At 36.3% G+C, this 12,074-nt stretch overlaps 1 protein-coding gene across 1 annotated transcript in view; it reads left to right on the forward strand.

Annotated features, from left to right (window-relative positions):
• Nucleotides 1-2,641: 2,641 nt before the first annotated feature.
• Nucleotides 2,642-12,074, forward strand: part of LOC107590295 (SH3 domain-containing kinase-binding protein 1-like) — a 66,611-nt gene continuing 57,178 nt past the window's right edge. The window contains exon 1 of the mRNA XM_016279005.1: nucleotides 2,642-3,017. Within this exon, the coding sequence (XP_016134491.1) occupies nucleotides 3,014-3,017 (4 nt within the window). The 5' untranslated portion in view covers nucleotides 2,642-3,013. The remainder of the gene's footprint in view (nucleotides 3,018-12,074) is intronic.

Raw genomic sequence — 12,074 nt, forward strand, 5'->3', positions numbered from 1 at the left:
CTTAAGTGTTTCATAGAAGCTTATAAATGTTACAAAACACATTCATATGCCTTTTGAAATTATGAAACTTGATGAAAAAATAAAGACATTTTAGTAAACGATCACAAAATGGGTTAAATTCAGAGCACAAATTCCGAGTATGGGACACCATACTTGGCTACACGTCACGTAACTTTAGAAATATACACTTATCTCTAATAATCACGCACACATGACTTTCCATTGACGTATTTTGTTATTGTACCTACTGCGCAAATTGTATTTTCTATCCTCTAACCCTAAACAACATAGAAGACTTTTGGTTTCTTAAAATTTTTATTTAGACAGTGTGTTGATTTAGCCATCTGATCCGCAGTTTTTTTCCATAGCAGATTCCAGTTTTTCCTACACTGAAGACATTTTTTAGGCTACTGTATGAAACACAGGCGTTTGAGCGTAATTTAGGCAACGTTTTTTCTTTTGAGTACATTAACAATGTGGTCGAGGTTCATGCTCTTTACGCCTCCACTGTATGAGGTTCAAGACAAAGATGTCCTTCTGTCTCAGTCCTTTCAACAGCAAAGACACCATTTAAACAGTGACTGGCTCTGTTGGAAAGCATATGAGGGGTTGAACTTCCTCTCTTCTGAATGCCTGGAGGCTAAACGTACAATACAGACGAAGACGTGTTCAGGTAACTAAAATACACTGTTATATATATATTTTTTTTTATTACTTTGAGTTAGTTTTATTTTATATATTTATATTTTGAAAGTTTTCGTTTTAATTTTAGTTAAAGTTTTAGTAATTTTGTTGCCTGTTTTGTCATTTTTATTCATAATAAGAAAGGTTGCCTTGGCAACTATCTAAAATAAAATAAGTTTAAGGTCTGATCTTGCAGTCATTTCAGTATAACAGTAGATATAGATTTTTTTAGAACTCAAAATAAAAATAAATAAAAAAAGGCCATACAAGATGTAAATGAGCTTGTTTCTTCATCAGAAGAGATTTGGGTAAACTTAGCATTACATTAACTTGCTCCCCAATGGATCCTCTGCAATGAATGAGAGCCAAACAGTTGATAAAATCGTCACAATAATAAAAAGTAATCCAGTCCATCAATTAACGTCTTGTGAAGTTAAACGCTTTGTAAGAAACAACTTTCGCCTCTGGCCAAATTCATATTAATGCTTTATCTAATGAAAAAGTCAATCCCCTGTTATCCTCTCACATCAAAATCCACTGACATATTTGTTTAGAACTGTTTTAGACCCTTTCCGTAGATCTGTGCATATTTCTCTCCTGGTTCAGACGTGAAGACTATTTCATTGCAATATTATGGAAAGAGGACTTGTTTGAAATTAAAAACATCTTGATGGATTTGTTTATTACAAACAAGCAGCTTTTCACTTCACAAGATGTTAATTGATGGACTGGAGTCGTGTGGATTATTGTGATGGTTTTTATCAGCTGTTTGAACTCTCATTCTGACGGCACCCATTCACTGCAGAGGAGCCATTGGTGAGCAAGCGATGTAATGGAATAATACTACAAATCCGAAATCTTTGATATTGAGAAGACTGTTGGACTCTATCAGATAAACAGCCAAGAAAAAAAGGCATGTTGATGCCTAAAGCATTCTCTGGCAGACTTTTTCTTCCTCTTTCAATGCTTTCACCTGCAGTCTGTCTCTGTGCTGTTTGTGTTCTGTTGCTATCATGTGTCTCTGTTCTCTCTTGGTTTCCACACCATTAGTCCACAGCAGCTGACTGCACTTTCTGCTGTCTAAAGCACATTCCCCTGTCTCTGTGTGTTTATGTGATTAGTAGTCATCCCAGCATTAATAGTGCTATAATAGAGCTTGGATCCACTCAGATAAGCCCCACTAAAACACAACAGGGGAAAGGCCAGTTCAAGTTCACTGACTTAAGCCAAGCAGAATATAACACAAGAAGTACAGACATTTTATATATATATATTTGAATATTAATTAAATTATTTCAAACCGGCAGTTGTATCCTAGACTAGCCACATGGTGGCAGCAGTGGCTAATGGAAACAGTATAACAGGATATTTACAAGTGCACACAGGTTAACAAATGGGGATTTGGGATTATTTGTTTTAACAATAGAACTCTAGATCTCATTTGTATTTTATACCGATGAATCCATGCGCTATAATATACCTGTAATTATTGGTTTAACATGGCTAGGTCCAATCAGCCACAGTGTTCATATAACACAACATTTTATTTAGGAGAAGTATAACTTCATATCAAAGTGACCATGTTTCCTATAAGTGTTAGGCTACAGGTTGTAACAACAACCCTCTACTTGACATTACACAGTTTCGAAATAAGTAGTAGATTTAGTATACAAATTTGGGTATATTACAGTTTTAGACGTTTAAACAAAACACTGCCAAGTCTCCCAACAGTTTACATTCTTTTCAAACACTTTAAAGTCATTCAAAAGCAACCAAATGTGTTACACTTCAGGGATTAAGCTCTATAATGAGCAGTATCGAGGAAACCTTAACCTAAAATCAGTCTATATGTCCTCAGACATTTTATATATATATATGTAGAAGTTGCAGAAATGTAGAAACAATTACCTGCGATTTGCCCCAGGTATGTAGCCTATTTGTAAAGCAGCGGAAAATCCCGTTCGATGGCCTCGATCATTACGGCGCATCCCTCCAGTTCTCGCGAGAACTTTCGGTTCATGAGCGCAGTGACGGCAAGCTGGAGTTCGTAAAGCGACGGAGGCAAAACTGTAGAGAAGCGCCGTACGGCTGGGGCAACATCCACACCATCTCTTCCCCCTCTGCATAGTTGCCCCTGCCCTTTTTTTTGCTCTTTTTAATGAGGGACAGAATAATCTGTAAGAAATATGCTTAGACGCCGCGCTCCACTTTTATTTTAAGTGATCATTTGCAGTATTTCCGACCCGGGGCTGCATTTCCCGAAAGTAGCGGATTTTTCTCTTCATTGAAAAACATCCTACACAAACACGCCGCGTAAACAAGTTCATAAATGGGTGAGTACAACAGATTTGTGGAAAGTCAGGTTATTTTAAGCCAGATCTTGGCCTGAGTGTGCTATCGATGTGTCATATAAAACATTAATGAAACTGAAAAACATTGATCGTGTTTGCATCATGCATCCGTCGCACTATTAGAACTACATTGAAAGAAGATCTGATGATTTCAAGATGTGGACACGTTTGCATGTTTTTCCTCTTCTCCGCTGCTCAGAGATCATGAAGAGTTAAAAGCTGAATTTCATTTCCCTCTTGATGCTTCCTTCTCTCCTAGAGCTGTCCGTTATGTTTCTCTTCACCGATGTGGTTTTTGCTACATTGTTTCATATGAGGAACGCTCTTTTTAATATGCATATCATTTCATTATGACATTACAGTGCAACGGAAACTGCTTTTAAATTGTCAGTATCAGCATTAACTGTACTAGATTGCCTGTCAATAAGTATTAAACAATGCACATTTTCTATTTTCAGATATTTGAGTGAATATTAAGTAAATATTTGTGTAAAGTAAGTGTTCATTTGAATTCAGTGAATCGTTTCCAAAAGGAAAACAAAAATGTTTTTGAGATTCAGTTTGGTCTAAATGCTAAAGTTAAAATGCTTTGCATTTGGTATAGCATTTAAAGTCGACATTAAAAATAAAAATCTACCCTATCTATTTTCTAAATGCATGTTATTGATCTTATTGTAAAGTTTTAAGCATGCATGTTTCATATTTTAGAATTTTTTTGACATGATAATTTTAATAAAAATGTCAACTTGATCTTCTGGTGAACCAAGTCCCAGCCGTACATTTTCTTTCGTTTTCGATAATCCTTTTCAATTGGATGTACGTCACAATACGGAAGAAAAGGTTGGTTGCTACTTCCCTTTCATCATGACCTTTAAGTATAAAAATGTGAATAATACTGGACAAACTGATTTTCTGTCTATTTAGTTCAAAGGGCCAAAACAAATGTTTCTCGTTGCATGTTTTTCCTCTTCTCCGCTGCTCAGAGATCATGAAGAGTTAAAAGCTGAATTTCATTTCCCTCTTGATGCTTCCTTCTCTCCTAGAGCTGTCCGTTATGTTTCTCTTCACCGATGTGGTTTTTGCTACATTGTTTCATATGAGGAACGCTCTTTTTAATATGCATATCATTTCATTATGACATTACAGTGCAACGGAAACTGCTTTTAAATTGTCAGTATCAGCATTAACTGTACTAGATTGCCTGTCAATAAGTATTAAACAATGCACATTTTCTATTTTCAGATATTTGAGTGAATATTAAGTAAATATTTGTGTAAAGTAAGTGTTCATTTGAATTCAGTGAATCGTTTCCAAAAGGAAAACAAAAATGTTTTTGAGATTCAGTTTGGTCTAAATGCTAAAGTTAAAATGCTTTGCATTTGGTATAGCATTTAAAGTAGACATTAAAAATAAAAATCTACCCTATCTATTTTCTAAATGCATGTTATTGATCTTATTGTAAAGTTTTAAGCATGCATGTTTCATATTTTAGAATTTTTTTGACATGAATAAAAATGTCAACTTGATCTTCTGGTGAACCAAGTCCCAGCCGTACATTTTCTTTCGTTTTCGATAATCCTTTTCAATTGGATGTACGTCACAATACGGAAGAAAAGGTTGGTTGCTACTTCCCTTTCATCATGACCTTTAAGTATAAAAATGTGAATAATACTGGACAAACTGATTTTCTGTCTATTTAGTTCAAAGGGCCAAAACAAATGTTTCTCGCATAAGGTTGTACCGGTTAACATCATGTTATGTGCTATGTTCTTGAAATAGAGTTGAATTAGTTTGTACGTTTGTTTTTTAAACAGACGGCCTCCCTTGACACCCATAAGCATATCACTGTCAATAACTGGGCAGCTGCAGCCAAAGCTGTTTTTAGCATTTCAGTCCAAAAAATAGTTGCTGGTGTCGTTTTCTTACATTGCACTGATGATAAAACAGGATGACAGACATTTTTGAAGAATGCCACACTATTGTGGAATGAGATGTTCAGAACTGCAGAGTCATCACTGTAATCTCAAATGTTGTGTCATACAAAACAGATCAGAGCCTATCATTGACAATGGATTACAACCATTTGTGATTTACATTAACCAACTAAAAACAACTTCTTATTGACTGAAGCACTAACAGATGTATAATCCTCTTATGATCCATTCTGTTCTATCCACTCTCCCGTGACGAACTCATCAAAAGTGGAGCATCTTTGACAAAACACCAGTGTGAGACAGTCACACATGTGTCTCAACGGACATATGTGTTGAAAATGTAAACAGCACAATATAGGTTTTAAGCACATCGCACAGCACATTTGGTTACATTCTTTAGTGACTAAAGCCATCCGTGTACAGACCCATCAGAGTGTTAGGAAAAGGTTTAGTTAGTTTCTGCATAAATATAAACGCTAACGGTTATTAATGACCGAGGGCCAGCTGTGTGTACCAACTATTTCAAAACATAAATCAATGTCATAAACAGGACTGCAGGAATGATATGATCTAAAAAGCAATCTGACAAATGAGCCATGCTCTGCTCTAAATTAAAAAGCGAGGAAAAATTGTTTGGAAAATATGTGCAAACAACTTTGTACATTATCAGCCCCTAAAGATTGTATATATTAGTACCTTAAAGGGATACCCAAAAATGAAAATTCTCTTCTTATTTACACACTTTCATGTTCCAAACCTGTACAACTTTCTTTCTTCTGTCGAATTATGTTGAAGATAAGAATTTGAGGAATATTTCCATGTTTTTTGGTCTATACAGTGGAAGTCAATGAGGTTCAAAACAACATTGGAACCCATTAACTTTTATTGTAGAGACAGAAATACAAGACAATTTTTAAATCTTTCAAATTTTTTTATTTTGTGTTCTACAGAAGAAAGAAAGTTATACCGGTTTGGAACATCATGAGGGGGAGTAAAGGCCTGTTCACACCAAAAACAATAATTATAACTATAAAGATAAAGTTCTAAAAATCATTCTAAATTGAAGAGAGTAGCGGGGTTCTCACCATAACTTTAACGATTATGCCACAGAGGAACAATATCATTGGAATCCCTTTCAGAATAATATTTTCCAGCTGAATGCTTAAAAACATTGACAGCCAATCAGAATCCATCCTGCTTTTAAAGAACTCAAGAATTAAAAGAGGCAGTCAACAAAACTGTGGTGAATGCTTATAATAAACAGAATGTTATTGTGTGTTGGTGTAGATGCTAATATAATTATAGTTATCATTCTTGGTGTGAAAGAATAGGCCTTTAATGTTGAACTATCCCTTTAAGGTAATGATATGCACCCCTTAAGGAGAAAAGGTACAAAGGTTTGCAACAAAACTGTGATAAACACTATGCAACACCTTGTTAATATTTTGAATCAGCGATTTCGTGTGATTCTCCCAAAGACATGCATGTATGGAATATTTGTTGACTTATTTAATGATTTAATGAGCACAATTAACAGGCCAAGCCTCAAAAGGAATCATTTTCAGACTAGTATACATGACCCACCCGTGATTTCGGGTTCAGCATTGAACAACGCGACTGTCAGCATTCTTAAGCCACCATGCAATGATTTTTGGCTTTTATTTTTTAATTAAACATACTATCAGTAAGTGAATTCATAGTGATCAAGGGCTCCTTGTGAATCCTCATATCCAAGTTAATAAAGCCCTGGCATCCTCTGTTACTGTTTTTCCTCCCTAGTGATGTGGTGAGCTTTGGATTCTGGAAAGTGTTGCACTGTACTCAGGTTTCTTTACTATCATGGCTGCTGTGTCATGCTCATTCATTGCCCTTTGGCAGAGAACAGGGAAGTGGTGAGAGAGGTATGATGAGTTCCCGTTATGTATAGTGGAGCATTTACACATCTACCTCATGTTCCTCCATGTTCTGATAGTTGCTCTTTTATTGCCAGTGGGAACGGTGTAGGGGAACCAGTAGTAGTCTTGCCACAAGATTTGGAAGATCTACACATCTCCAACTTCTTTTGTTTATGGTTATTAAATATTTTGGCTAGTTTAATTATTCTTTCAGCCTTCAACAAGAGTATGTTTAAATCCATTGCTGTTAATTTTCCCTTGAATGCAGCACAGAAATTTTCTGCAGATGCCTTCTGGGCATCCCTATGTTGAATATAGTATTCATAGATCTTTATAAAATATTCCAGAAGAGAGCTATTTTGGATGGAATTAACGTAATCATTTTCTGTGCATGGCACCATAGGGAAATGCACAATATGCAATAATAAAAACCATAAGGTTTTGTATTAAAAGGAAAAAGAATAAAGTTTTCCTTGTAAAAAAAAAATAAATAAATAAAAAAAGAGTTATGTGTGTTTTGGAGCATGAGTAATCGTTGATTTCTCAAGTCTGCAGGAGATTACTCCATTCAAGAATTAAAGTCGTGTCACCTCATGCGATAGAGAAGTTCCACAGCTAGTGTGAGAGTTTTGTACGATATTGTGCAATAGCTCCAGATTTATTCATCATATACTGTACAGTTGAAAAAACATCTGCTAAAGAAGCTTTTGTAGATTAATAATTTAAGTGTTGTTACACTCGCTGAACATTTCGCTTTTAAATCATGCAATTAAGCTATGATAAGCTTAATTGCATACGAGAAATCTGAACTCTGCAGTTTGTTCTCATATATCTGCAGTAGGATATACAAACAACCGAGTGCTTTTTACACACAAGTACCTTCATGATTTATTAACGTGTCTGACTTCGGAGCAGTAACTTTTAAGCGAGAGTTGTAAGATTGTTGAGTGTTGGCTTTAAGGAAGTAGTGTTAGACTTTGTGCTCAGGAATTAAACGCAAGAGTGTCTGTCCTACATACTGTATCATTTAATGGCTTGTTAACTGCATATTTTATGCTTCTGGGAAAAGTGCGTCATTTTGTATCTTGCACCAATCGTTTGTTAGTTTCTCTGAATTTCTGCACATGACCCAAGTCTAACCCACATAATCAGTGGCTTGGCTGACACAATTTGGGAAGCCAGGACACATGGCGAGCCACATGTGGTCATGCATTTAAAAGGATCTTCCCCTTTTCTTCTATAGAGGTCCTGTAAATTTGTGGTTTGCTCGGCAGAAACTAACTTTGTAGTGCTATACCGCTATCACTATATCATGATGTTTAAATTGATGGACGTATTGCGGTGTACATTTGCTTATTTACAATGCAGTAGAGCTCTGCAATTCATCGAAATACAGTTTTGATTGTCCTCCAATGATTACGAAAATACAGTAATCAAGATAAAACGATTAAGGAAGTAGTGTTAGACTTTGTGCTCAGGAATTAAACGCAAGAGTGTCTGTCCTACATACTGTATCATTTAATGGCTTGTTAACTGCATATTTTATGCTTCTGGGAAAAGTGCGTCATTTTGTATCTTGCACCAATCGTTTGTTAGTTTCTCTGAATTTCTGCACATGACCCAAGTCTAACCCACATAATCAGTGGCTTGGCTGACACAATTTGGGAAGCCAGGACACATGGCGAGCCACATGTGGTCATGCATTTAAAAGGATCTTCCCCTTTTCTTCTATAGAGGTCCTGTAAATTTGTGGTTTGCTCGGCAGAAACTAACTTTGTAGTGCTATACCGCTATCACTATATCATGATGTTTAAATTGATGGACGTATTGCGGTGTACATTTGCTTATTTACAATGCAGTAGAGCTCTGCAATTCATCGAAATACAGTTTTGATTTTGTCCTCCAATGATTATGAAAATACAGTAATCAAGATAAAACGATTATTCCACCCCCTTTCCAGTGGTGCATTTTCGCGCCTCCATAAAAGACCAATTTCACGTGCAAATCAGTAAATTCATGTAACGTGACTTTTGCAAAATGGGATGGGCTTGATATATTCAAGTTGATTAGATTTATTCATGTTTTTAAAAGCGCAAAAGAGAACTTGCACTGTTCCTCAGGAGGAACGTGCGCTCAGAGACGGAACAGAACATGGACAAGCAAGTGAAGTGAAGTGAAGTGAAAGTGACGTGTGGCCAAGTATGGTGACCCATACTCAGAATTTGTGCCATCCAAGTGCACACACACAGTAGTAAATAGTGAACAATCTCTCTCACACACACACACACACCGTAAACACACACCCGGAGCTGTGGGCAGCCATTTTTTATTAATTTTTTTGCTGCAGTGCCCGGGGAGCAGTTGGGTGTTCGGTGCCTTGCAACAAAACAACAAAAGACAAAGAGAAAATTACTCACTGCTTTTGACTGAAGGACATTTTAGCTTTAGTAAGAAACAAAGAAAGTTTAATTCTTACAGTGAAAACCAGACCATAGCGCAGTGTAGTGAAAATGGGTCAGGACTATGCCTGCGTTCACAGCACTGCTCTAAATGTGGTATGCTTGAGTTGGAATCTGCTATATTTCACAGTGGTTGTTTGTGTCCGGGCAGTGGTTTTATTTGGCCTACAGTTCATTCAATATACATTCTGAGGTGTGTAATGGGTCAGGATGGCATGAAATGGTTTGGCTGTGAAGGATATCAGCTGTATTCATTTCTTCGACTCAAGCTTGGAGTCATTCTGAGCCGTTCACACCTAATGCTCATCCAGTCAGACTTGAGCATGAGGTCTTTGCTGAATAAAAATACTTTCACCAATGTAATTCATTTAATTCATGTCTGTTCCATTTAATGCAATCTAATAACATAAATTTGATTAACTTTAAGGGAGTTTTCGAGGGAGAGGCAGTCGGTCTGAGTCGGTATGCGAGAATTAACAATTAAAATCAGCTGTAAGTCACAGGCTCCCCATAGACGAGAACAATGAGGGATTTTAGTTCAGCTCAATCACATCATTAGCCAAAAAGGTTGTTCGTACAATGCTGGAACATTATTGATCTTGTTCCGAATCAATGTAACCTAACAATAATGCTTGCATGTATTAACTATGCAGTGGATTATTGGGTTATTTATTGGATTATCTAATTTACATTTTAGACAGATTTTTGACCGTTTTTGCTCCATTTCGCAAACGAAATAGTTCTAAGCAAAGCCACAGCAGAACAGTCGCACATCTCCGAGCAACACACAATAGTGTTTCGTTACTGAATGTTTCAGCGTTTTTGAATGAATCAGGTGAGTCAATGATTCAGTGAGCCATTCATAAAGGCCCTGTCCCAAATCGCTAAACCCTCGCAGTCTTCCTCTGACTCCACACTTTTGTGATGTAATACCGCTTTGACTGTCGGGTAGAAGTCTGCCGCAGAGCTCGCCTCAGTGCGGGCTCGGCAAAAGTGCGCATCGAGGGTGCATAGTGGCCGCAAAGGGGTGGTATGGTAACAACTATTGCCCTTCCTAAAGTTAAAAAGTGTCCTAGAAATCCATTTAAGGCAAGTATCACATATATGCTGATTAAAGTAAAACCATATACTATTGCTTCAGATTATATTTACACCAAAAAAAGAAAAAGCTTTTTTCCGCCAGACAAGTAACTTTTTTTTTTACTCAGACAAGTGAATGACATGCCATGGCGTAATGTTGAGCCCTGCCTGTGATAGGTTAATGGGTCAGGCCTACATAAATTTAGTCAGTATTAAAAATCGAGTGTGGTGTTGTGCTCAGTGAGTTATGCTGGCGTGAAAGTGCATCACATGGTTTCACTGAGGTCCTGTAAAGCAGACAAACACTTGACTCACATCAGTGCAAATCAGCTGAGTACAGACACACAGGCTAAAGGAGCTATTTAAGAAGAGGAGTATTTATAGCTGCTCAGGGAGATGACCAGTACGCAGTGACGCTGGTTAAAACAATACCTCTAATCTTTAATGTGCACACGTGGTGCATTGGTCATTTTGAACATGAAATGAGGAATCACATGACATTAGAGTCAGGTCGTTGACCAGTTAAACACACACAGTCCTTATTTAGCTCAAGTGCTGTTGTAGTAGTTACTAGATTTTTAGATTTTCTGAAAAAAAAAATTAAGTGGTGTATGCATTGCACTAATGGGCACTATTTAAATTAATTTTCTTGTATATTTTTACCTTTTATGGGGACTTTTTGTCATAAAATATTTTATGTAAATTAGTTAAATATAAATAATAGGCAAATATAGTTAATATATTGTATGGTATTTTGAATAATATATTTTATTTAAAAAATATTCTGTGTTATGTCAATTACTGTAATATTATTAATTACATAGATAACACAAATTATCAGTAAATCGATTGAAAATATATTTGGTCTTACAGATAAAACTAAATTAACAAAAATCAAAGGAACTCCGTTTTCTTTATAGGGACATTTCCTTTTTTATTTATTTTTTTGTCAATATTCTGTTATCCTTGATGTCAAATAGTTTAATATATAATCAATATATATACAGAGAGCGAGAGCATTAACCATTAGGCAAAGGTAGGCGACCGCCTTGGGCCCCCTAAAATGCTTTTTTTTTTTTTGTATATGCGAGATGCGTGTTCAGTGCAGACGCACAAGTGGTTGCTGTGGTGTTAATTACCACGACAACCATCTGTGCGTCCGCGTTGAACGTGCTTCTTAGAAAAGTAGGGCGATGTAGAAAATGGGGACGGAATCCCGGAATCTATTCATAAAAACGGAATTTACTGTGTAACGCGGAATGTGACGGAATGAACGGCGCAGACGCGCGTTTCGTTTGCTAGTTTGCTATTGAAGCACGCACAACGCTCGCGGTTGTCATCTGTAGTATTTTTGCCATTTAATATTCACATACACTAGTCCATATCGCGGTTTGATTGAAGTGTACTGAATTGCATTTGATTTATTCATTCAATATTTGACGAATTCCGTGACATTGCTCGTGACACAGTAAACTTCTGTTGTGTAGCATTTTGAATGTACAAAAATGAAAGGGTTTGTTTAATTTTTAGAAAAATATATATTAATGTTTTCGCCTTCATTTGATTACCAGAAAAATGAAAATACACAACACAGAATTTCTATAAAAAATAAGTAAATAAAATTTAAATTTCATAGGGCCCTATTATTGTATACAAATTAATAAATTAAGT

Source organism: Sinocyclocheilus grahami, unplaced genomic scaffold, assembly GCF_001515645.1.
Source record: "Sinocyclocheilus grahami isolate Dianchi unplaced genomic scaffold, SAMN03320097.WGS_v1.1 scaffold126.1, whole genome shotgun sequence".
NCBI lineage: Eukaryota > Metazoa > Chordata > Actinopteri > Cypriniformes > Cyprinidae > Sinocyclocheilus > Sinocyclocheilus grahami.